Source organism: Neoarius graeffei, chromosome 13, assembly GCF_027579695.1.
Source record: "Neoarius graeffei isolate fNeoGra1 chromosome 13, fNeoGra1.pri, whole genome shotgun sequence".
NCBI lineage: Eukaryota > Metazoa > Chordata > Actinopteri > Siluriformes > Ariidae > Neoarius > Neoarius graeffei.
This window is the reverse complement of record NC_083581.1, coordinates 71,854,148-71,881,619: the sequence shown is the minus strand read 5'-3', so window position 1 is coordinate 71,881,619 and position 27,472 is coordinate 71,854,148. Positions and strand designations below refer to the sequence as shown.

At 42.1% G+C, this 27,472-nt stretch overlaps 1 protein-coding gene across 1 annotated transcript in view; it reads right to left on the bottom strand.

The window, feature by feature from the left end:
- Positions 1-10,247: 10,247 nt before the first annotated feature.
- Positions 10,248-27,472, bottom strand: part of slc26a10 (solute carrier family 26 member 10) — a 45,374-nt gene continuing 28,149 nt past the window's right edge. The window contains exons 11-18 of the mRNA XM_060936998.1: positions 27,337-27,443; positions 21,812-21,881; positions 19,391-19,570; positions 16,738-16,792; positions 16,528-16,616; positions 16,376-16,430; positions 10,720-10,826; positions 10,248-10,641 (exon numbers count right to left, since the gene is read on the bottom strand). Coding sequence (XP_060792981.1) covers positions 10,603-10,641; positions 10,720-10,826; positions 16,376-16,430; positions 16,528-16,616; positions 16,738-16,792; positions 19,391-19,570; positions 21,812-21,881; positions 27,337-27,443 — 702 coding nt within the window. The 3' untranslated portion in view covers positions 10,248-10,602. The remainder of the gene's footprint in view (positions 10,642-10,719; positions 10,827-16,375; positions 16,431-16,527; positions 16,617-16,737; positions 16,793-19,390; positions 19,571-21,811; positions 21,882-27,336; positions 27,444-27,472) is intronic.

Sequence of the window (27,472 nt, the reverse complement as noted above, 5' to 3'; positions counted from 1 at the left end):
ATAACACACACACACACACACATACACATATATAAAATTTAAGAAACATATTTCTTAAAACACGAGTGCTTTACTGGGAAATACACCACTCATGTTTTTCATATGAAATACATCCCGGACCTGAGTAACACATTTTCCAATATCTTCATTTGTGACAAAATCGATACATTTTGATTAACTTACATAGTTTGTGAATGTGGGCCCGTTTACACGAGGACGCTGTCGGGTAAAAACGACTAAATATTTTATCGGAAGTGTCTTTCGTCTACACGGGGACGGCGTTTCCAAGGCTGAAAAACGGAAAAAATTGAAAACGCCTTCCAGAGTGGATAAGTTAAAAACAGCCCCCGTTGCATATCCGTCTAAACTACCCAATACGTGAAACTCTGCTCGGATCTGCTCACGTCGGGTCCGCGTTTACGTCATACATATGTCATATACTGTACATGCCATCCCGGGAAGTAAGAAAGTAAGTAAAAAAGTAAGAACATGTCTGATTACATTGATCCAACGGACCTTCAAGCTGCTCTGGCAGCTTTAATAAACGTCCAGGAGTCCTTCGAACATCTACCGGTATACCGAATCTGCACATATACAGTTAATGAACAGAGGCGGGTATAGTATGCTCTTACTTTTTTACTTACTTTCTTACTTACCATAGCCAGAGTAGTCAAAGTTTTCGTGGCGCAGATGTGCAGATCAGACAAGATGGAAGACGTTGCGCATGCGTGCAGACATAGCGGAGGTCTTTCACAGCACCACCTAGCCGCCTGGCATGCACATCCAATTGAATTCCACACATTTATGCGTCACCGTATAGACACGGATTTCCACCTTGAAACCGGTCGTGTAGACGCGGAAAAAAAGTGAGAACGAAAACGGACTTTTGCGTTTTTGTTTCAGACCGTCCCCGTGTAAAGTGGGCCTGTGTCTAATAAAAAAAAATACACAGTGGCTTGAAGTTATGATGTTTATCTTCTCGTATTGAAAAACTTGTATTTTTGATACAAAATACATCGCAGGTACGAGTGAAACATTTTCCCGATATTTCACTCTGATGGCGTCACTCCTCCCAGTGTTTTCCTGCTGACTAGACACGTGTTGTCAAAATGGCAAACCGGTTCAAAATTAAAATTCTTTTGATTAACTTGTGTAGTTTTTTGTGGATGTCTATATAATAAGAACAATATTACACGGTAGCGTGAAGATATGAAGCTTATCTTCTCGTGTTGAAAAAATATTTCATGAGCGAGTGCAGCTCATCTGTGATGTTTGCCACTTGGAGACAAACTTTGTGTCTTTGTCCCACCATGTAATCTCTCTCTCTCTCTCTCTCTCTCTCTCTCTCTCTCTCTCTCTCTCTCCACTCAATTATATAATATTAGTTATTCCCTGAAATCAAGTCGTACGTGAGCTGATAGCCGACGAGGTGCGTAGCAGCAAGTTGGCTATAAGCCATGTACAATGAGATTGAGTGGAATGACTGTTTTATTCTATCCACATTTCACTGGATTTAGAGAAATGGAGCATTTTTATTTTTTGCAAATTTGATAAATAAAAGCTTTATACAAAATGGCCGACAAAATCATTTCCGCTTAGAATGTAAACAAACCAGCGAAATGACAGTAGCAATTTGTGAAAAATGCGATAATTCTTGAAAAATAAATATGTTCTTACCATCAAATACTTTTATTCCAAATTTTGCTTTTTTTTGTTTTAGTATTTTTTGGGGTTTTGTTTTCGAGTAGAGTTTTTATTTCATCCTCTGTTGGTTCAGCAACACACACTGCTGTTTTCTTCTTCTTTAGTTTTTTTATTTTTGCCGGTTGGCAAACCAACTTAAAGGTGCATTACTTCCACTGACTGGGCTGGAGTCTGGAACAGGAGATATGGGGGGGGGGACTATTTTTTCCAATTGTTTGTTTCTTTTAAATACTTAGTGAGATATCTGACTTGATGTGCTCTGCCATTCTGTTTTTCTCTACTCACGGTATATGAGCTGATATCCTAGTCGTAGAGTAGCCGATCAGAGTGCGCGATTGCTCATATCCAGTGAGTGTGGATAGAATATAAATTTTGTTTTTGTGGTTTTATATTTTGTTGAATGAGATTTGGAAGAAAGACCATTCCTGAAGCTCCACTTTCACTGTTTGTTTTAACCATTTATGTGCTGTTTTGGGATGTCTCCTTAGCTGTTGACGGTTCCACCTATGGCCTAAACCACCTGGCAGATGCAGCAAAATTTCTGCCCGAAATATGCAATCAGTCTCCTGAAGAGCCCCTGAATCAGCTATTAAACAAAACTAAAATATTTAAGCCCTTTCTTTTCCCCCTTCTTCACCGTCCTCTGCACTGTGGAGTGGCTGTGCGTGTACTCATGGGACCAATTCTTGGCAGTTCTGCTTCAAACGTAGAACTTTTTGTTATGGCACTAATTGTGTTTTCATTCTATTTATTTATTTTTTTGTGTGTGGGGGGGGGATTTTTTTTTTTACATCTACGACCTGATTTGTGCAGGTCAATAACGGTCTGTTTTGAATTGAATGTAAAAGAATTGAATGTCTAAAGGAGTTTACATGTGTGCAACTTCATATTTACAGCAACAACAAAGTGTTTTGGGACTGAAAGTAAATTAAAATATTTTTAAAAAATGCTTTTTAAGAACTGTCCTTTGTTCCTCTATTGGTTTTGAAATATTCCTTAAAGGTGCTATATGTAGGATTTGGCCATCTGTCAAATTCATTCTCAACACTCCAAACAAATGGGGGTAATAATAGATCACCAGAAAGTTGGGTTGTCCACCTCCATTATAAGAAAAGAGGAAATGCACAGCCCTCTGCAATGTTGTGGGTTTAGCATCAAACTCCATCCCTTTACTGGCCAAGAGCAGTCAGCAGTGGTGGGAAACATCATTGTTTTGCTTCCATTTCTGTCAATTTATTTTTATCACCAAACATGGGTTCTCGCTGGGAACAGATGCTGTTTGATCATGTTCACTTGAGCTATTATTGCATTTATTGACTAGCTGTCCTTAATAACTGGGGGTTGTACCTTCAACATGATTGAGAAGAGGCTAGAATCTCATCTCATTATCTCTAGCCGCTTTATCCTGTTCCACAGGGTCGCAGGCAAACTGGAGCCTATCCCAGCTGACTACGGGCGAAAGGCGGGGTACACCCTGGACAAGTCGCCAGGTCATCACAGGGCTGACACATAGACACAGACAACCATTCACACTCACATTCACACCTACGCTCAATTTAGAGTCACCAGTTAACCTAACCTGCATGTCTTTGGACTGTGGGGGAGACCGGAGCACCCGGAGGAAACCCACGCGGACACGGGGAGAACATGCAAACTCCGCACAGAAAGGCCCTCGCCGGCCACGGGGCTCGAACCCGGACCTTCTTGCTATGAGGCAACAGTGCTAACCACTACACCACCGTGCCGCCCCAGAGGCTAGAATATGAGACTTTATTTCAGAAGATTGTTGTTAACCAGTTCAGCTCACGTTAATCTTACACTGGCCCTTCAGTCTATCCGGGCTGAAGCACTAACTATGCAACAACAACACATTTATTCATCATACCTACACTTAAGCACAGTGAAATTAGTCCTCTGCATTTAACCCATCTGAAGCAGTGAACACGAACACGCACACATGCATACCCAGAGCGGTGGGCAGCGATGCTACAGCACCCAGGGAGCAGCTGGGGGGTTAGGTTAGGTGCCTTCAGCCCAAGGGTGAGGGGAAACCCACACAAACATGGGGAGAACATGCAAACTCCACACAGAAAGGCCCCTGTTGGCTGCTGGGCTCAAACCCAGAACCTTTTTGCTGGGAAGCAACAGTGCTAATCACTACACCACCGTGCCACCCAATATGCTCTTGGGGCAGTGCCATTTCACCATCTCATGTTGGACCTAAGTGAAGAATGAAAGCTAGAGTCAGTGACTATCACCTCTTCTAAAGTGGTATTATGAGATTGGACTGGCCAGGGCTAGCTAGTTAGCATGCTAACATCAGTAGATGTCATTGCAACACCGTACATCGATGTCTTTGGCATAACGTCAAAACTTATTTCTTCACGTCCTGTTGATAATTTTAGTTATGCTTTTAAACTGAAATTCATACATTTTAGCACCTTTTTAAATGTGGTAGTCCGATATTTTTGAGCACATATAGTTGAGATAATACAATAAAATGTTGAAGCATGATGGGAATTGTGTGTGTTATAATTCCTAATGGAGCAGAGTCCAAAATATTACAGATAGATAGATAGATAGATAGATAGATAAACTTTATTTCAATAGGGTGGTCCATTCAGCACAGCTGGTACCCATAGGGGCTGTGCAAAACCAACAACGCAATACAAAATTAGACTCATTCATTACAATTTCAAAAATATATTGCAACCATCTTGAAAGTCTCATTAACATGATCCATCTGTTAGCCATAGCTGCTTATTCTGTGCAGGGTTGTAGGCAAGCTGGAGCCTATCCCAGCTGATTATGGGCGAAAGGCGGGGTTCATCCTGGACAAGTCGCCAGATCATCACAGGGCTGACATATAAACAACCATTCACACACCTTCGGTCAATTTAGAGCCACCAATTAGCCTAACCTGCATGTCTTTGGACTGTGGGGGAAACCGGAGCACCTGGAGGAAACCCACGCGGACACCATGCAAACTCCACACAGAAAGGCCCCTGTCGGCCACTGGGCTCGAACCCAGAACCTTCTTGCTGTGAGGCAACAGTGCTAACCACTACACCACCGTTAATCATTAAAGGAGAACTGAAGGCAAATTTTTATCAAAATTGTATTTCTCTCATTTTATTAAATATAGGAATGCATTTTTGATCGCTATTTTGTCGCTGGGGCGGCACGGTGGTGTAGTGGTTAGCGCTGTCGCCTCACAGCAAGAAGGTCCTGGGTTCGAGCCCCGGGGTCGGCGAGGGCCTTTCTGTGCGGAGTTTGCATGTTCTCCCCGTGTCCGCGTGGGTTTCCTCCGGGTGCTCCGGTTTCCCCCACAGTCCAAAGACATGCAGGTTAGGTTAACTGGTGACTCTAAATTGACCGTAGGTGTGAATGTGAGTGTGAATGGTTGTCTGTGTCTATGTGTCAGCCCTGTGATGACCTGGCGACTTGTCCAGGGTGTACCCTGCCTTTCGCCTGTAGTCAGCTGGGATAGGCTCCAGCTTGCCTGCGACCCTGTAGAAGGATAAAGCGGCTAGAGATAATGAGATGAGATGAGATTTTGTCGCTGCTATAGCAAGTTATGAGTGTTTTGAAATATGCTCTGTAATATATCAGTCCATATGTCAAAGCAATGGCCGTAAACGCGATTCGTTGAGACCTGTGCGAGACATCGTAGGACGGAAGTAAAACATACAGCGGAAATCAAAGTGACCAACATCTGCCAACGTTGTCAAAAGACGCGCGTGCCCTCTTTCGAATGCTGATGTAATCAAGCCGGAAGTTTTGTTTGTTTTGATAGCAATCAGGAAAGTTTGAAAAAAGTAGGCAGTAATCGTCATTTAAACTCGTTTTTGTGCAATATTTCGTTTGGAAAACAGTTCATTTGGTGGAATAAATGTGACACGAGTATGTGTTTTGCACCTAGTTGTGGTCTGGCTGACACTTCACGTTTCGAAGTCTCGTGAAGATCGCGTGGATAAACGACGCCTACTGTGGACCAAACGAACTACATTCAACACGGCTAAAAACCGAATAGGCCGATAAGTATAATATTTAATTGCAATTAGTTGCCAATACAAGTCATGATATAAAGTTACTAGAACCGAAAACGTAATTGAATAACACGTTCTCATCTCATTATCTCATTATCTCTAGCCGCTTTATCCTGTTGTACAGGGTTGCAGGCAAGCTGGAGCCTATCCCAGCTGACTACGGGCGAAAGGCGGGGTACACCCTGGACAAGTCGCCAGGTCATCACAGGGCTGACACGTAGACACAGACAACCATTCACACTCACTTTAGAGTCACCAGTTAACCTAACCTGCATGTCTTTGGACTGTGGGGGAAACCGGAGCACCCGGAGGAAACCCACGCGGACACGGGGAGAACATGCAAACTCCACACAGAAAGGCCCTCGCCGGCCCCGGGGCTCGAACCCAGACCTTCTTGCTGTGAGGCGACAGCGCTAACCGCTACACCACCGTGCTGCCTGAATAACACGTTAATTAAGAAATAAAGCAAGTTTAAAAATGACTTCAGTTTCCCTTTAATCCAAAACTTCAATTAAAACTACCACCATGGTCTGAAAAGGAAGAAAAAAAACTACACATACACAACAAAAACCTCAAGAAAAATTTGTTTAGATGCCGCTAAACATACGAAAGTGTTTTTTTTTTTTTCTTCTTCTCTGAAGCACCTTTCCTAAAGTATCACATCATGTGTTAGAAAAGCTGCAGTGTTTGCATCCAGGCGTTGTGTGAGATTGATATGATCTACCGTACATGCCATCTTGCCAGTTTGTAAAGTAAAGCTGCTCGTTGTCCGGAGCGTTCTTTGAAATAAGCCCTGGATAAATATGGGCATCTGGGGTCAAACAGGAACCACCTTCATTTTGTGGCTCTGTATTCAGTTGAATCAGGTCAAGGTGCTGGTCAGTGATGAGGTCGTGAACAGGAGCTCACTGATGATGGTGATCAGGCAGCAGAGGGCAGTGTGTCATTTCAGTGTGTGAAAAGTGCACCGTGTGTGTGATCCCACTGATAGTAATTGTACAGAAACAAAAGGAACATGCTGGATTTGACTTTAATCGCAGGGAAAATCCATTTAGAGAAACGGCTATAAGAAAACAGCTGATTTTTACCCACATAAATAAGATGAAGCAAGAAATTGTGGGATAAAATTGTGCCATTAAGTCAAACAGAAAGCTGACATTTCAGATGAAACAGAAACTACACACAGGAATTAAAGTAAAAACCCCTGTAGGAAGCTAAGACTCCTGCATCCAGAGGATATGAGTGAGGAGATGTCAGGGCGGTGTGATGCAGCTACACACACATTGGCCAACGCTAACAGTTTATTTATTGAAATAAAATGTATATTTGATCCATTTCTACTGTGATGTTATTGAACGTCCATGAGACAAGGTAGTTCCTGTTAATTGTGTTTATTCACTCTTTTTGCATATCCCATAATCCACTGTGCAGTTAGGAACCTCCGGTGGCCACGCCCAGGCTGCTAATCACAGTACAAAAACCAATACTGGGCTACCTACAGTGGTGCTTGAAAGTTTGTGAACGCTTTAGAATTTTCTATATTTCTGCATAAATGTGACCTAAAACATCATCAGATTTTCACACAAGTCCTAAAAGTAGATAAAGAGAACCCAGTTAAACAAATGAGACAAAAAGATATTATACTTGGTCATTTATTTATTGAGGAAAATGATCCAATATTACGTATCTGTGAGTGGCAAAAGTATGTGAACCTCTAGGATTAGCAGTTAATTTGAAGGTGAAATTAGAGTCAGGTGTTTTCAATCAATGGGATGACAATCAGGTGTGAGTGGGCACCCGGTTTTATTTAAAGAACAGGGATCTATCAAAGTCTGATCTTCACAACACGTTTGTGGAAGTGTATCATGGCACGAACAAAGGAGATTTCTGAGGACCTCAGAAAAAGCATTGTTGATGCTCATCAGGCTGGAAAAGGTTACAAAACCATCTCTAAAGAGTTTGGACTCCACCAATCCACAGTCAGACAGATTGTGTACAAATGGAGGAAATTCAAGACCATTGTTCCCCTCCCCAGGAGTGGTCGACCAACAAAAATCACTCCAAGAGCAAGGCGTGTAATAGTCGGCGAGGTCACAAAGGACCCCAGGGTAACTTCTAAGCAATTGAAGGCCTCTCTCACATTGGCTAATGTTAATGTTCATGAGTCCACCATCAGGAGAACACTGAACAACAATGGTGTGCATGGCAGGGTTGCAAGGAGAAAGCCACTGCTCTCCAAAAAGAACATTGCTGCTCGTCTGTAGTTTGCTGAAGATCACATAGGTGGGGTTTACATTAGACCCTATCAGCGGATCATCAGATTAACGCTTTTAAAACGATTCGCGTGCACACAGCAACGCCAATACATGATTCGCGTGCACACAGCAACGCCAATACACGGATACGCTCGGCTCCGCAGGCATCCTGCGCTCCAAATCACTCCGCCCTGAACAGCGAGTGCCCTCTGGAGGGTGCGCACTCCGGCCCTGCGCAGCTCACAGAGCGCGCGAGTGAAGCGCACGAACAGTGATTCAGGACTGAGCCGCTGTGTGTGTGATCTCAGTGCATGTCGGGCATGCGCGTCACTTACCACTTGCAAGTGGAAGGATGGCAAGCCTAAAGACAATCATAACTACACAATGGGCAGTATTTGCATCAGTATTTGCAGTATTTTCATACTTTTATACTCTTTAATGAAAGGTGATACAAGGTGGAAGTCCGCGCCGTTTTTCAGCAGTCGCGTCACATGACCAACGCCAGCGAATCAGGAAGGTGGATGTCACAGTGACGTTGTCCAATGACGACGCCAGGTAGAGCTCAGCACAGCGTATCCGCGTATTCTCAATGTTTACACAGCACCGGACCAGACACGATCTGGATTGAATACGTGGACCCTGGCGGATTCCCGTTTCCGGGCGTTTCCAGGCGTTTTAATGTAAACGGACAGTGCATCCGCGAAGAAAACGAGACAGATACGGTCTAATGTAAACCTGGCCATAGACAAGCCAGAAGGCTATTGGAAAAATGTTTTGTGGACGGATGAGACCAAAATAGAACTTTTTGGTTTAAATGAGATGCGTTATGTTTGGAGAAAGGAAAACACTGCATTCCAGCATAAGAACCTTATCCCATCTGTGAAACATGGTGGTGGTAGTATCATGGTTTGGGCCTGTTTTGCTGCATCTGGGCCAGGCCGGCTTGCCATCATTGATGAAACAATGAATTCTGAATTATACCAGCGAATTCTAAAGGAAAATGTCAGGACATCTGTCCATGAACTGAATCTCAAGAGAAGGTGGGTCATGCAGCAAGACAATGACCCAAAGCACACAAGTCATTCTACCAAAGAATGGTTAAAGAAGAATGAAGTTAATGTTTTGGAATGGCCAAGTCAAAGTCCTGACCTTAATCCAATCAAAATGCTGTGGAAGGACCTGAAGCGAGCAGTTCATGTGAGGAAACCCACCAACATCCCAGAGTTGAAGCTGTTCTGTACGGAGGAACGGGCTAAAATTCCTCCAAGCCGGTGTGCAGGACTGATCAACAGTTACCGCAAACGTTTAGTTGCAGTTATTGCTGCACAAGGGGGTCACACCAGATACTGAAAGCAAAGGTTCACATACTTTTGCCACTCACAGATATGTAATATTGGATCATTTTCCTCAATAAATAAATGACCACGTATAATATTTTTGTCTCATTTGTTTAACTGGGTTCTCTTTATCTACTTTTAGGACTTGTGTGAAAATCTGATGATGTTTTAGGTCACATTTATGCAGAAATATAGAAAATTCTAAAGGGTTCACAAACTTTCAAGCACCACTGTATCACGATGACCACATTTCAGAGGGAATTAAATTTCACCAATTTTATGAAATCGAAAGGCCGTCTAGCTTTAATCTTATTTTCGAAGGGCACATGGGCTGCATGTTGATTTCTGCCATTACGACAAACTTGCAACATTATTCAGTTTTCATCGAAAGGTTGAATTGGCAGTTTCTGAACTACACACACACACACACACACACACGCACACCAAGATGTCTATCTGTCTCACCCAAATTTCAAGTAATGTAGAAAGGAAAGGCTGTATGAGCAAAATACGGTGCTTTTTTTTTCCCCAATTTTTATTTTAACATGACAAAAATGGAACATTTTAAAATAAAGTCACTTCTTTATTGTTAAACATTTGTTCATCCGTGTTTTGAGTGTGGGCTTATAGTTATATGGTATAGCCCTGATACTGATTCATAAATATTGTGTTCATAGTCCACATAGTTCCAAGAAAACTAACAAACATTCGTAGTAAAGAGCATTTTCACAATTTATTAAAATATATTTTGGCCATTCAGTGCATCTTTCTTTAGGAGAGATTATAAAAAAATTAGAAACTCAATTAAAAAAAATCATACTAGAAAATGGAAATAAATAAATACTTCTAGGGAATAGTCACAAGTTTTGCAGTGTACAAATATACTGAAATAACATGATTAAAGGAGGAGTAATTATTGATCTCATTCTTCCCATAAACTCCTAAATACAGAAAAGAGAGAGAGAGAGAGACTGTCTATTCTATGTGAGCATATTTTTTGTGCACGTGAACCTTAACCCATCTGTGTTTGTACAGTAATTGTGTGCTTCATCAGAAGTGCAAGCTTCATTAGTGACCACAGTGGTGGAAGTGACACGGCCCGCTCTGAATAAACCATCACCTGTCCTGTGACTCTCCGACAAACATGGGAAAATCCAGTCGAAAAGATTTTTGGTCTGGTAGCAGCTGTGTCTATGCCCATCGTTTGGAATAACTAACGAAAGGATTTTTTTTTAAATAAAGGCCGCTCTTGGATATTCACAACCAAATTGCTGTGTTTTCTGAAGCAGGCTTCTCCTGTGAACCAGAAAGCAATAACAGTCAGCACAAAGTCACGTTACGACACACAAAAGTTCTAAGGACGAGTCACTATACCCTTTGCTGCTGGATGTAGACAACAGCATCGTGGACTGTGACGAAGATGTGCTGCGGGTTCATGTAGCTCATCAGGCCACTCGCTGTAAGAATCTCCAGGACGCTCTCTAGAAAAACAGAAGATTAACCTGCTCTGTTAAATGCCTTCATTCGAGGTTCCAGGCTTACACTGGTGTAATTTGGCGTATATACGGTACAACGATAAATACTCATACATATTTATGACAATTAGAAATCAATAACATTTAAAAAATGAATCGGGATTTTATCAAACTGTGTAATCTTAGTTTTTCCTAGCTGTAAGTGCGCTGTTTGGACAGCAGAACCCGAGGCGGAAGTAACACAGCTCTAATATTGCGGAAACAGACACAAAAAAGATCTAAAAATATGACAAAGAGCTGTTCTGTGATTGTACAAACAAGATCAACTGTGAGCTACTGCTCACTTCCGTATCCCCCCGCTCTCGCTTATATCAGAACGCAAGCAATCGAAGGAATAGGACACTTATTATGAATGTTGACTTCAACAAATAATGAACCCTGAAACAAGTAAGTAAAGAGCCGTGTCTCTCCTCAGGGATTTCAAATAGCATCCTGGGAAACTGTCATTTTGAAATAGCATTTTGCTTTTTGAAATGGCGTCAAAATCCACCCTATAGGTTTCGTAAATACATTCAGTCGGTAAACAGGAAGTCGATGTGCGACAGACCTGAAAACGGTACACACGGTATGGACCCTTTTCACGTGACGTCACGACAAACGCGGCCGCCATTTTGGACATGTACTACCAGTAGTTTACCACAGCCAACATTGAGGAACGGCAGCAAAGAAAGTGTTCATTTTCAGCAAGACTTCCATCATGCCACTATATTGTTGTGCGCCTGGATGTAGTAACCATCAACAAACAAGGCAAGGGTTATCATTTTATCGGATCCCGGTAGATGCTGACCGACGGAGAAGATGGATAGCGGCATACCAACGCTTGTGTAGTGACCACTTTGTTGGAGGTAAAACGAATAAAATTAGCCAGAAAAGGCATTACATTGCTGTTAACATTCCATTCTAGTTTACTGTAATTATGATCTGGCAGCTATTTACACCGGATCCAGTGTAAATAGCTGCCGGAGCCAACGTCCGAGGTTCCGGAGCGCGCTAGCTCGCGGCCGGCCGGCGCGCGCTCCGGCAAGCTCAGACGTTGGCTCCGGCAGCCATTTACACTGGATCCGGTGTAAATAGCTGCCAGATCATAATTACAGTAAACTAGTCAATACAGTTTTCTGCATCTCGCTCCTTTTTCTTTTATGTTTGTCGCCTTCCTCGCATTCAAACCGATTCGAGCCGAAGTCCACTACATGTCCAAAATGGCGGTCGCGTTTACGAAGGTCACGTGACTGAAAAGGGTCTATAGAACCCCAAGCTGAAGTGGCTATGATTTGTGGTTGCTGAGAAAAAAGGGTGTTTCGGACAGACGGAGATACGGCTGGACGAACAGAGGTAAACCAGTATAACCCCTCCCTCGGAGCAGGGGTATAATAAATTTAACAAGAAATCGGAGCGCTCTCTTTTTACAGGCTGCCGAAAGCTAAAGAAAAGAGAAGAAAATTGAAGTAGAACAAATTTTCCTACAAAAAGTTTATTAAAAAAAGGCCTATTTGTTAACATTTTTCAATTTTAATAAAAGGAGTATTTTAGTCAATATGCTATTGTTAGCTCACCAGCCGTAGGGTGATGAGCTGTTGTCATCACACGGCGTTCGTCATCCAGCCACCATTCAACAATAATCGCTGCTCCTCTCTCCCGGAGTCTTCAGTGGATATTGATTCGGATTGTTTTGTTTGGAAGATCAAATTGTTTTTATGGTTCTCTTGAAGAGCAACTCAGCTAATTATAAACGAGTCCGGTTTCTCATGGTACGGCCGTGTGAGCGCCTGCGTCGCTGACGCTCTGGTATTTTACTCCAACTTTTACAAAATGTCTGTAAATAATTACTGTTGGTTATTAGGAACATTTTTTTTTAATTTAACAAAATGAATATTTAAGTTGAAAGAAGAGAAAAATAAATAAATATTGCAATTTTTGGTAATATTATTTTTCTCCCCAAAAAAATATCAGGAATCGAATCCTAAATAGAGTGAATTGTTATATACCTAATATACAGTAACTATACCACAGAAGTTGTTGATTAATTTTCTATAACAGCAGCTCAGACAACAGTGTGCTCACTGTAATATGCTATCGTTCCTTTCTCACAGTCAGAGGTATCGAGTCGTGCTGCAAGTTTTAAGTCTTTAGGACAGAGGACTTTTTTTAATACATTAAACATAATTAGTATAGATACAGAGATTATTATAGGAAAATCGCGCGCACTGATTGGTCGAGAAATTCAGACTATTTCTCGATAATCCCCTTGAGTGACTCAGCAAAAGGGCGGCTCATCGCTTCGTCACTGTAAGTGAGGCAAGGCAAGTTTATTTCTATAGCGCATTTCATACACAGTGGCAGTTCAATGTGCTTTACAGAGGTAAAGGCAAAACAGTAAACAATAGAAAATAAAATTACATAAAATAAAGGGGGAAGAAGAGAGAAAAATAAAAATAATATAAGAATTAAACAATAGTAGAAATAAAATAATAAAATGAAGTAAAAGTTCAGTAAAAAACAGCAGAATAAAAGTTAAGTAAAGTTTAAAACATGCAAGGACTGTAAAAGTTAAGTAAAGTTTAAAACGTAAAGATGACGATATTTATCAGTAGCAGAAAGCATCTGAGAACAGCTTGGTATTTAGTCTAGATTTGAAGCTGCCAACAGCAGGAGCATTTTTGATGTCCTCTGGGAATTGGTTCCATAGCTGTACTGCATAGTAGCTAAAAGCTGCTTCACCACAGTCAGTGCGTTTACATGCACATAGAGAGAATCGAATTTCTGCCGTTGCTCGACTGAAATCAAAGTTCAAAATGCCATGTATACACCTTAATTCGGCTGAAATTGAACCGAACTTGATTTCTCGGAATCGAGCTACGCGGCCTAGATTATGCGATTTCTGCCGAGCTACTTAGTGCATGTAAACCCTATTGAGCTACGTAGTCGAGCTACTTACTTCAGCACCGCCCCTTCAGGAAGTGACGAGTGACGAGACCACAAGCGGGAAACACAACAGCCTCGGTCGGCATGACAACGAATCATGACAACGGCATGAATCTTTTCTTTTTGTGGCATTGTTTGCACTGTTAAAATTTAGCTCACTTACTGTATCACCAAATACATCTGTACAGCTGTTGCATAGCTGTGAATTGTGTACATCTCATCTCATTATCTCTAGCCGCTTTATCCTTCTACAGGGTCACAGGCAAGCTGGAGCCTATCCCAGCTGACTACGGGCGAAAGGCGGGGTACACCCTGGACAAGTCGCCAGGTCATCACAGGGCTGACACATAGACACAGACAACCATTCACACTCACATTCACACCTACGGTCAATTTAGAGTCACCAGTTAACCTAACCTGCATGTCTTTGGACTGTGGGGGAAACCGGAGCACCCGGAGGAAACCCACACGGACACGGGGAGAACATGCAAACTCCACACAGAAAGGCCCTCGCCGGCCACGGGGCTCGAACCCGGACCTTCTTGCTGTGAGGCGACAGCGCTAACCACTACACCACCGTGCCGCCTGAATTGTGTACATAAACAAGTCATTGTATTTGTGTGTGTGTATATATGTCCAACATCTGAAGAATGTCAAAAACAAAACAATTGAACTTTTTGTGTGTTTATTAAGACATAAGTTAAATTGTAAGCAAAAAAAAACTTTTTTGTAAGCAAAAAATGGACTTTAGAAAAATATACAATTGTGCAAAATAAGTTGTCTTACAAAACAGTGGTCTGCGCAGGACAGTTTGTAGCCATACAGTCTGTTAGAGCAAGCCTAACAGCTTGAGCACGGAACTTGTGAACACGGAACTGCCAGTGTTGCCAGATTGAGCGGTTTTAAGTGCATTTTGGCGGGTTTGAACATGTTTTGGGCTGGAAAACATCAGCAGTATCTGGCAACACTGCTGATAACTTTGTTTATACTCTTGAATAGCTCTTCTTCATGACGACAACCGGAAGTGTACCAACACGATGGGGCATGTAGCGCCACCTGTGGCTCGGGTGCACAATGTACCTCACACAATAGCTCGATTTCCTTGTGTGCATGTAGGATTGGATTTCTCTGGCACCCCTGCTGGGACCCTTAGCTCGATTACCGACAGTAGCTCGATTTGGATGTGCATGTAAACGCACTGACTTTGTTTTAACAACAGGTTTTACCAGTAAATTTTGCTGCTGCGATCTGGTAGATCTGATTGGGTTATGCCGCTGCAACATATCAGAGAAGTAATTGGGCCCTGTACCATTTAGAGATTTGTACACCAGCAGCAATGCTTTAAAGTCAATTCTGTAGCTTACTGGAAGCCAGTGAAGGGACCTTAGAATTGGAGTAATGTGCTCTGTTCTTTTTGTTCGTGTGAGAACCCTAGCCGCTGCATTTTGAATCACCTGAAGTCGTTTGATGGTCTTTTTTGGCAGGCCTGTGAAAAGGCCATTGCAGTAGTCAACCCTACTAGAGATGAAGGCATGTATAAGTTTTTCCAGATCATTTTTTGACACAAGTCCTCTTAGTTTGGAAATATTTTTTAGGTGATAAAATGACGATTTAGTGATTGCTTTCATGTGACTGTCAAAGTTTAGCTCGCTGTCAATGAAAACACCAAGATTTTTAACCATATCTTTTGTTTTAATCCCCTTTGTGTCAAGAATAGTGGTAATCCTGAGTCTTTCATCTTTTTTCCCAAATAGAATTACTTCTGTTTTATCTGTGTTCAGCTGGAGAAAATTTTCTGACATCCAGTTGTTGATTTGGTTGATACACTGGTAGAGACATTCAAGGGGGGCATAATCATAAGGTGATAGAGCAAAATAAATTTGGGTGTCATCTGCATAGCAGTGATACAAAATTGAGTTGTTCTTGATAATTTGGAAGTGAGGATAGATAAGCGATAAGGAAGAATAAGATAAGTGAGGAAGAATTACACACGATGAAAGAAAACGCTGTTCCTAAAAGCACTAACGATGCTATGAAGTTTGGTCTAAAACTATTCAAAGGTAAGGTGGGATTGCGATTTATTTTATCCGTTTCAAAACAAAGGATTTTATGTGAGTCAGCATAGAAAAGTGACACAAGTCTGTATGCACCTTTATTACATTTGCATGCTGCTTTAGAGGTTTGAAATAAATAATTTAATACGATTTAAAAAAAAAAAATCAGCACCTGTGTATTTATACTAAAACAATTCTCCGTTTCAGGCTCAAGCTCAACTTTTTCCTCACTCATCGTTCACCAATATTCATATCACCTTCGGTGAATAATTGTTAATCATAAACAGGTAACAAGTGTGAAAAGTTTTACTTTAATTCATTAAAAAAAGCAATAGTTGACCAACTGCTGTGGAATAATACACTTAGAAATAATCAACTTTGGGGTCAGAAATGGGGTGATGAGGTGTTTTTTTAATAGATGGAACTTGGTATGGTTATGAAACACGATACAAACAGAACACACACACACACACACACACACACACACACACACACACACACACACACACACACACTTACCATTACAGTTAGCCAAGAATATCTGCACTCCCATCTTCTGACAATCAATGCATATCTATAACAAGCAACACACAGCATGAGCAACATGTACTCATAATTTAATTCACCAGCAATAACGAATAATCAGAACACGCCGGAGTGACCCGGTGTACCTGTATGAAGAGCTTGGCTCCAGCAACATCCACAAAAATAACACTGCTGCAATCGATGAGTATGGTCTGGACCTCATTCTCTGCTATTTCTGCAGTAATTCCAATCAAAATAAATAAATAAATAATATATATATATATATATATATATATGCATCAAAAATAACAAAATACACATCAAAGCCCAGCATTTCCCTGATGATCATTAATTACCTGATTTGTGGAAGTCATTCTCAGGGGAAAATGATGTGTTTGCTAGTCCCTGGTCCTGAAAAAAAAAAAAAAAAGGATGAAACTCGACACAACATTCACTACTGCATTAGTATAAATAATGCGTTGAAGTTGTAAAGTGGTTGTGTATGTGGTATTATTCTATCCACATTCACTGGATATGAGAAATCACGCCCTCTGATTGGCTACTCTACGACTAAGGCTACGTTCACACTGCAGGCTGAAGTGACTCAAATCCGATCTTTTCGCCCATATGTGACCTGTATCCGATCTTTTATTGACAATATGAACGACACAGATCCGATTTTTTCAAATCCGATCCAGGCCGTTTGGATATGTGGTCCTAATTCCGATTCCTATCCGCTCTTTTCATATGCGACTTCAGTCTGAACCGCCAGGTCGCATTCATCCGACTTACACGTCATCAACAAGCCACAAACGTCACTATTCTGCGCTGAAGTAGGCGGCGGGTCTCTCAAAAAAAAGTTACAACAACATGGCGCATAATCACGGGCGCAGATAGAGGGGGGGACTCGTCCCACGCAGATTTAAATTCACCTCGCTTGGTCCCCCCCACTTATAGGGAGGAAAAAACGTCTATGCTGTCTTTCTTTGTATAAGGCAAACCTCACGGAAAAATCAAAAGACTAATTACCATTCGGTTTATTGAGGTGCACAGCAGTGTATACATAGTTGCAACAATTCACATAAAACAAAACAAAGACTGATATTCGGTTGGTTGAGCTGCGCAGACTGCACAGGTTGCGAGCTCGAGCTTGGTTGCTATGGTAACCCACAACAAGTTTGACAGGCATATCGGGGTTGGGGTTGGTTTGCTGGCAGCTTTGTCCCCCCCCAGTTTTTTGTCCCCCCCAGTTCAAAAAACGTATCTGCGCCCCTGCGCATGACATCAATGCGAGGGACGCTTCGGGCTGTGAAGGTTCTGAATCTTCTCAATGGAAGGACGCAGAGGTTAGGGAGCTGATTTCCATTTGGGGGGGATGCAGCTATTCAAGCTAGATTGGATGGGTCATACCGCAACCGGGCGGTTTTACTTCCGTAAACACTGGCCATGCTCACTGCGTGTGACGTCGTCGTATCTTGCAATGCGCATGCGGAACACTTTTAGGTCGCTTTTCGTTCATACTGAGGATCACATACAAGTCGCATATATTTGTTAATGTGAACGACCTCACAAAAAAATCGGATTTCACAAAAAAATCGGAATTGAGCATTAAGCCTTGCAGTGTGAACGTAGCGCAAGATATCAGCTCGTATACTGTGAGTAGAGAAAAACAGAATGGCGGAGCGTGTTGCTGAACCAACCAAGGACGAAATAAAAACTCGATTCGAAAACAAAAAAAGCAACAAAATATGGAAGGACTATTTGATGGTAAGAACGTATATGTGTTTTGGGTTTTTTTTTTCAAAAATTATTATTATCGCACTTTTCACAAATTGCTCCTGTCATTTCGCTGGTTTGTTTACATTCTAAGCGGAAATTATTTTGTCGGACGTTTTGTGTAAAGTTTTTAATTTATCGAATTTGCAAAAAGGCGGCACGGTGGTGTAGTGGTTAGCGCTGTCGCCTCACAGCAAGAAGGTCCGGGTTCGAGCCCCGTGGCCGGCGAGGGCCTTTCTGTGTGGAGTTTGCATGTTCTCCCCGTGTCCGCGTGGGTTTCCTCCGGGTGCTCCGGTTTCCCCCACAGTCCAAAGACATGCAGGTTAGGTTAAAGGCCTCTGCATGCTCTTGCGACAAGGCTTTCGCAGATAGCTTTTCGCAGACAGTTGTAATTTATCGTCGAGCGGGGAGTAATAGGCGTGCGCGATGTTATTCACCACCACAACGCAAGGGGGCGCGAAGTCGCGAAATCGCTAGGAGTAGTTGGTGGGTGTGGTTAGTGGAGTGTTTATTCTCCGGTTACTTATAATGACTAGAACTGGAGTCGTATAGATGTACGTACTTCCTCATTTCCTCGATCAACCGCTCTTCGTGCTGCTCCATCTTCGCTCGTGTTTTTAAAAATGGCGGTCGTGAAAACAAACCAAACCGGGAAAGTAGGGAAGCGGAAGTGCGTGTACAGCGGATGTAGAGTGGACCAATCAGAGCCCTCTTGTCTGCGACGCTGTCTGCGAGGCTTCTGCAGTGGTCACAATTTTTGGGAGGTGCGCGCAGAGCGTCTGCGAAGGTGGGAGGGCTACGCAGACGCTATCTGCGACAACGTCTGCGAGGACTGCGTTGTCAGCATAAATTGGCCTTAACTGGTGACTCTAAATTGAGCGTAGGTGTGAGTGTGAATGGTTGTCTGTGTCTATGTGTCAGCCCTGTGATGACCTGGCGACTTGTCCAGGGTGTACCCCGCCTTTCGCCCGTAGTCAGCTGGGATAGGCTCCAGCTTGCCTGCGACCCTGTAGAAGGATAAAGCGGCTAGAGATAATGAGATGAGATGAGATGAATTTGAAAAAAAAAAAAAAAAAAAATGCTCGGTTTCTCCAAATCCAGTGAATGTGGATAGAATAAAACAGTTGTTCCACTCAATCTCATCATACACGGCTTATAGCTATCAGCTCATGTACGACTCGATTTTGTGGAATAACTGTTAAATGTAGATGAAAGCAGTGAGTGCTAACTGACCACAGTATTGATGGACTTTTTTTTCCTCTTTTCCAGCGCCTTCCTAGCCTTCTCACGTTTGCGGATACGCTCAGGTGTGAAACCAAGTAGCCGGTTTATATCTGCCTTAAAGAAACTGCGGTTTCCGTAGTAGATGGGTCCGTTATAGGTCAGAATCTTCACTCCGGGGACTTCATAGCACTATGATACCAAAAAAAAGAAAGATTAGTAGCAAAGAACTCTGACATGAATACAGAACTACCCGTGTCCTCTTAACAAACTGCTTTTATTCATTTGCCAATTTAATGGCCTTTCGATTTCATAAAACCGGTGAAATTTAGTTCCCTCTGAAATTTGGTCGTTATGATGTGTTTATTTCTGTAATAGCTAAAAAAAAAAAAAAAAAGGCCATTCTGTAGCTAGGAAGTTATTTAATTTGAGGGGATTCCCAAGCAAATAATGCACATGAAATCACTTGCTTCGCGCAGTCAAGCAGACAGAGGAAGTCTGTATGCGCATGCGCAGGTTTACCACCTTCTTCTTCTTTTGGGTTTTACTCTACAGCAGCTGGCATCCACAGTGTTGCATTACTGCCATCTACAGGTTTACCTTTGCACGTGCACTGACAGTTCCATCATTCTGTCACTAAACGAACAGCTGATCACACCGAGGTGCTCGCTGAGCGCCGATATTTATTAGTTTGGTCCTGCGTTTCCTTTCCTTCGTATATAACATAACGTCTTTTATTCTCGCTTTCTGTTACTGTAGTCGGTCTTTCACATTTCATTCGCACACTCACGTCCTCCATTTTTCTCTCCCGTTTCAAATTCATATCCCACAATGCCTTGCGCAAATGAGGAAAGCACACCACGTGATGTATCTTAAATTGGGTCATGGTGAAGCAGGAAAAAAAGAGCGGCGAATTTAGGGCCATGTGGAGATAAATTCATTAATTCTTCTATTTAAAAAAAAACAAGTCTGTGATTCGAATTCAGTAGCTTTCGGTCCACTAAACAAAAAGGTGTCGGGGAAAATTTTTTTTACGACCCACACTTGAAAAATCCAAAAGGCAGTACAGCTTTAACCAACATGATTTACAAAAGAAGCAAACAAGCGTAACTGGAGAAGCGTAAAGGGTATTGAACCCATGTCCAATAGTGGTGCACCTTTCTACAGATTTGACAAAACAAGCTGAAAATAATTACTTAACACAGAAAATGGAAAACAAAACGTCCAATCAGATTCTGAGAGTTGCAGTGTTTATATCACATGTTTTATCACAATATTTTACTGCATTATACGGAATGCTGCTGAATTCTCATATCTGATTGGTCAAAAACAATTCCGAGAGTGGTTTCAACACCAAAACAAGTTACAGGACTATTTTAAAGTGTTTGTAATATATCATTATAATCTAATATGTTATTATTTCTATACGAGCATCTCATTCACAGGGAACTGTATGGCAGACACTCCATATAATCCGATAAGAGGTTTTTTTTTTTAATTTAATCTTGTTAATTTCAATACCGAGAAAAAAAATTAGGCTGATGAGGGCGCGGAGGCGGCACGGCGGTGTAGTGGTTAGCGCTGTCACCTCACAGCAAGAAGGTCCTGGGTTCGAGCCCCGTGGCCGGCGAGGGCCTTTCTGTGTGGAGTTTGCATGTTCTCCCCATGTCCGCGTGGGTTTCCTCCGGGTGCTCCGGTTTCCCCCACAGTCCAAAGACATGCAGGTTAGTTTAACTGGTGACTCTAAATTGAGCGTAGGTGTGAATGTGAGTGTGAATGGTTGTCTGTGTCTATGTGTCAGCCCTGTGATGACCTGGCGACTTGTCCAGGGTGTACCCCGCCTTTCGCCCGTAGTCAGCTGGGATAGGCTCCAGCTTGCCTGCGACCCTGTAGAACAGGATAAAGCGGCTAGAGATGAGATGATGAGGGTGCAACTATTTATACCTACTATAACATAAGTAATAACATTAAGCAACTTGGCCTAATGGCTAGAGAAGCAGCTTTAGGACCAAAAGGTCACTGGTTCGATTCCCTGGACCAGCAGGAATGGCTGAAGTGCCCTTGAGCAAGGCACCCATGTTGTATGTATATTGCTCTTGATAAGAGCGTCTGCTAAAATGCTTGTAATGTAATTAACATTAAACACAGCAATAATAAAAAAAAAAAAGTATGGCATGTTATTCATTAACTAATAAAACCTGTAACTGCTGGCAAATTACCGTGGATGATAAATAAAATAAAACACTTCTCAACATGCTGTTATCAGAAAATGATCACCCTCGCTGTTGATTATTTTCCTATAACAGCATGCTCGTCGTGTTTTATTCCTTACCCATCATGTGGCCCAATTTAAATTTCTTTACCAAGAGTGTGAAGGCATGCAGTACAGTTTGCAGAAAAGACATTTGCTATGAGTTTGTCAGGTTAAATTACCTTACTGTGATGGTTGATGGACCGATAGATCTCTGTATTCGAGGCTCTTCCCAACACTGTGCAGTTAGTTCTGGAGAAAGAGTTGAGGAAGAGTTCAAGTGAATATTTATATCTTTACTTTATAAACTTCATCTCCTTATGGCTATGTAACTGTTTTTATTCTATCCACGTTCACTGGATATGAGCAATCGTGCGCTCTGATTGGCTACTCTACTACTAGGCTATCAGCTCATATTGCTGGGTTTCAGTCACGTGACTTTTCTTAGCGGTTTTACCGGAAGTGAAATAGCTGGTGGTCTAAACGGCTGCCGTAGTGCAAACAACCAGCGATAACTTATCAGAGTACGCTCGTAATCTAGAAGCCACTGCTGGCTTTAGATATATTCAGAAGATTGCTGTGTGCAATGGAATCGACCTCTACAGTCTGGGAAAGAAGGATTTGTCATACGATCTTGAAAACTACCCTTCAGTCGAGTTCCCCGACATCTCGAACTATATGGTGTTGCAGACGTCCTTCTACACCGCAAAACAGATGAAAGCGTGGAAGAGTATAGAGGCTTACGACTTTTTTGTATGTGGCTGGGTAAAGGACCTCGGGATCAAGTCACTGCCGAATGAATCCTGGATTGTTTTTGCCCGTGTAAGTATGGGTCATTTTTAAGCTTTTCGTTTGCGTCTTTACAACGAAGTGCTGCAAGTTGAAGTGTAAACAAACAGTTGGCTTGATTCTCACTTGTGTTGGCTCTTATCTCTCAGCTAAATCATTCACAAAGATCATCAGAAACCCCTTTAAAGACCTGGATCTGAGTTAAACAAGACGGAGAAGTGATCACGGTGCATTGTAACTGTACGGCTGGGGAAGAATTTTGTCGCGACCTTCATGCATATGGACTTTGTGAGGAGGAAACAAAGAAACAGCTGGGGATTTTAGCGCTTCATGACTTAAAAAAGTACCGTAAAATAACGACACATAGCAAGAAAAGTACTTGGAAAACACTAAGGACGTAGCTGAGAGGGAAATACAAACCTTTCACCAAGTGATCACTGCAAACTCGAGCACGCTTCGACTCGGCTCCCTTCGATTTCAGTGAGAGGTTCAAAAGCCACCTTTCTCCACATCTTTTTGTGAAATATTGTGTTCGTTCACCCTTTTTTATTAGTTCACGGGGAACCCTGAAGAAACTTTTATCAGTTTCACTCGTTTGATCGATTCGAACAACCTAAAACAACGGAAGGCATTTTTCATGCAAGCAATGCACCTTCTCTGTACAAACGCTTTGTCAGCTGAGCTTTGGTAGACCACCAGCTAAAGTTTTGAATAACTAATGAGGCAGATGTGACGTCATGTGAAACCCAAGAATACCGCAAGTAGAGAAAAACAGAATGGCGGAGCGTGTTGCTGAACCAACCGAGGACGAAATAAAAACTCGATTCGAAAACAAAACCCCAAAAAATTAAAAAGCAACAAAATATGGAATGAAGGTATTTCATCGTAAGAATGTTTGTTTTTTTTCCCCAAGAATTATTATTATTGTCACATTTTTCACAAATGACTCCTGTCATTTCGCCGGTTTGTTTACATTCTAAGCGGAAACGATTTTGTCAGATGTTTTGTATAAAGTTTTATTTACCGAATTTGGAAAAAATAAAAATAAAAATGCTCCGTTTCTCAAAATCCAGTGAATGTGGATAAAATAAAACAGTTATTCCACTCAGTCTCGTCATACGTGGCTTATAGCCAACTCGGTGCTACACACCTCGTCGGCTATCAGCTCATGTACGACTCGATTTTGTGGAATAACTTAAATATCCTTCGGGGGGGGGACATTTTGAATTAGGTTTGAATGAGGTTTGCAATGCATATTAATTCAGTTTTCCCAGACTGCTCCTGAGCTTTGGCATGCAAAAGTAGTTTAAATTAAAAATATAGTTAACACAATTATTATATGTGATAAATGCATAAATATAGTAGCGAAAGCTTCTTGTTACATTGGCAATATGACTGCGTGTGCTCAATATTTGCTTTCAATAGGGCTGCTCTAGTTGGAGAGCTGACGCGGTCGTTTCCTGATGCCAAGAAGGATAACAAATCAAGAAGTGTGAAGAAGCTCTTAGACAGAGCTAAAATGTATTTAATTTGTTGATAATACTTATAAAACTCAAATGTGAACACTACAAGTCCTCTCTAACTGGTCCTGTACATCTTACGAAAGTTTCTGAAATTAGCAGAATAATCCATGGGATTTTTCCACTGCTTATACAGGAATAGCAACTTAATTGTGAATAATAATAGAGGCTCACAGTCTGACTGAGCAAAATGGTCCTCTCATCTCATCTCATTATCTCTAGCCGCTTTATCCTGTTCTACAGGGTCGCAGGCAAGCTGGAGCCTATCCCAGCTGACTACGGGCGAAAGGCGGGGTACACCCTGGACAAGTCGCCAGGTCATCACAGGGCTGACACAGACACAGACAACCATTCACACTCACATTCACACCTACGCTCAATTTAGAGTCACCAGTTAACCTAACCTGCATGTCTTTGGACTGTGGGGGAAACTGGAGCACTCGGAGGAAACCCACGTGGACACGGGGAGAACATGCAAACTCCGCACAGAAAGGCCCTCGCCGGCCACAGGGCTCGAACCCGGACCTTCTTGCTGTGAGGCGACAGCGCTAACCACTACACCACTGTGCCGCCCGGTCCTTTCTTATGATTAGGAAAATTGCAAAAGAAAAAGTTTATAGTATTGTAGGAAACTCGACTGATTGTATTTGACATACCCTGGGGAGCAGTTGGGGGTTAGGTGCCTTGCTCAAGGGCACTTCAGCCATTCCTGCTGGTCCAGGGAATCAAACTGGTGACCTTTGGGCCCCAAAGCTGCTTCACTAACCATTCAGCCATGGCTTCCCCCAAGTATATATGGTACACAAGTATTTGTATCGAGTAGATCTGTACTAGTAGCTTGGCAGTTAAGGCATTGAATTACTACTCAAAAGGTGAGTTCAGATCCCAGCATCGCCAAGCTGCTGGGCCTTTGAGCAAAGCCCTTAAACCGTGAATAAACTTAGTATATTACATTTTCACTTCTGTAAGTCGCTCTGGATAAAGCCATCTGCCAAATGCCATAAATGTAAGAATGTGCTTTAGGTCAATCAACCAGAAGGGAACCGTCAGGGCCTTCAAGGCCTTCAGAGAAGCCCAAACACATCAGCATTTCAAATGTTATATTTAATTTCTTTCATTCTTTCATTATAATTATGCTCTTCTAATTCGGCCTCATTTTCTATCACATTTGCTTCGGAAATGAAAGGGTTACTGTCCTGAAAACATCAAAATCGAGTTATCCAATGAGATTTGTTTGTTTGTTGTCTCTAGGCTGAGAAGAGTTTCGAGCTGCTCACTCATTGGTTAGGACTTCATTGCCGGGACAGAACGCCATGGGAGTGTATGTTTATGTACAACCCCGATTCCAAAAAAGTTGGGACAAAGTAGAAATTGTAAATAAAAACGGAATGCAATGATGTGGAAGTTTCAAAATTCCATATTTTATTCAGAATAGAACATAGATGACATATCAAATGTTTAAACTGAGAAAATGTATCATTTAAAGAGAAAAATTAGGTGAGTTTACATTTCATGACAACAACACATCTCAAAAAAGTTGGGACAAGGCCATGTTTACCACTGTGAGACATCCCCTTTTCTCTTTACAACAGTCTGTAAACGTCTGGGGACTGAGGAGACAAGTTGCTCAAGTTTAGGGATAGGAATGTTAACCCATTCTTGTCTAATGTAGGATTCTAGTTGCTCAACTGTCTTAGGTCTTTTTTGTCGTATCTTCCGTTTTATGATGCGCCAAATGTTTTCTATGGGTGAAAGATCTGGACTGCAGGCTGGCCAGTTCAGTACCCGGACCCTTCTTCTATGCAGCCATGATGCTGTAATTGATGCAGTATGTGGTTTGGCATTGTCATGTTGGAAAATGCAAGGTCTTCCCTGAAAGAGACGTCGTCTGGATGGGAGCATATGTTGCTCTAGAACCTGGATATACCTTTCAGCATTGATGGTGTCTTTCCAGATGTGCAAGCTGCCCATGCCACACGCACGAATGCAAACCCATACCATCAGAGACGCAGGCTTCTGAACTGAGCGCCGATAACAACTCGGGTTGTCCTTCTCCTCTTTAGTCCGAATGACACGGCGTCTCTGATTTCCATAAAGAACTTCAAATTTTGATTCGTCTGACCACAGAACAGTTTTCCACTTTGCCACAGTCCATTTTAAATGAGCCTTGGCCCAGAGAAGACGTCTGCACTTCTGGATCATGTTTAGATACGGCTTCTTCTTTGAACTATAGAGTTTTAGCTGGCAACGGCGGATGGCACGGTGAATTGTGTTCACAGATAATGTTCTCTGGAAATATTCCTGAGCCCATTTTGTGATTTCCAATACAGAAGCATGCCTGTATGTGATGCAGTGCCATCTAAGGGCCCGAAGATCACGGGCACCCAGTATGGTTTTCCGTCCTTGACCCTTATGCACAGACATTCTTCCAGATTCTCTGAATCTTTTGATGACATTATGCACTGTAAATGATATGTTCAAACTCTTTGCAATTTTACACTGTCGAACTCCTTTCTGATATTGCTCCACTATTTGTCGGCGCAGAATTAGGGGGATTGGTGATCCTCTTCCCATCTTTACTTCTGAGAGCCGCTGCCACTCCAAGATGCTCTTTTTATACCCAGTCATGTTAATGACCTATTGCCAATTGACCTAATGAGTTGCAATTTGGTCCTCCAGCTGTTCCTTTTTTGTACCTTTAACTTTTCCAGCCTCTTATTGCCCCTGTCCCAACTTTTTTGAGATGTGTTGCTGTCATGAAATTTCAAATGAGCCAATATTTGGCATGAAATTTCAAAATGTCTCACTTTCGACATTTGATATGTTGTCTATGTTCTATTGTGAATACAATATCAGTTTTTGAGATTTGTAAAATTATTGCATTCTGTTTTTACTTACAATTTGCACTTTGTCCCAACTTTTTGGAATCGGGGTTGTAGGAAGTGACAGATTAATTAACCAATCAGATTTTGATTTATAGTGGGAGGGGCCAAAAATGTATCGCCCTAGACATTCTCAAAGGCCAACGCGAGCTTAACTGCAAGTCAACACCATCAGCGCAGCAGTGAAGTCACCTTCCAGCCGGTGTAGCGTTCATCAGTAGTGTTAGCGAATGCTAATAAAGCAGTCAAGCCAGTGGCACAGGCTAAAGACCGAGAAACTAAGATTTCTGTCTCCAGACTCTTCTTCCACACACGCACTTCACTCAGACTTAAGTATTCATTTCCCTGTGTAATTTACTTAATTACTTTTAAAATCAACATTGACAGCTACACACAACGGTGCGCCCTGGCAGCCTGCCGCTAATCCCTTACAAAATCCTTTACCCTGTTGCCTTTTGGTGTGTGGCTAAGTTTTGGCTGAGCTCAAGTCCCAGCTCTAATAGTAACGGTACTCACCTCTGTGTGCGACAAACGATCGTCATCATGGAAAAAACCACTCCGATGGCCAGACCCAAATCCACGTTTAGGACAACCACCGAAAGCCAGGTCACCATCCACACCACCTGCACACACATTCTGAGAGTTCATATAT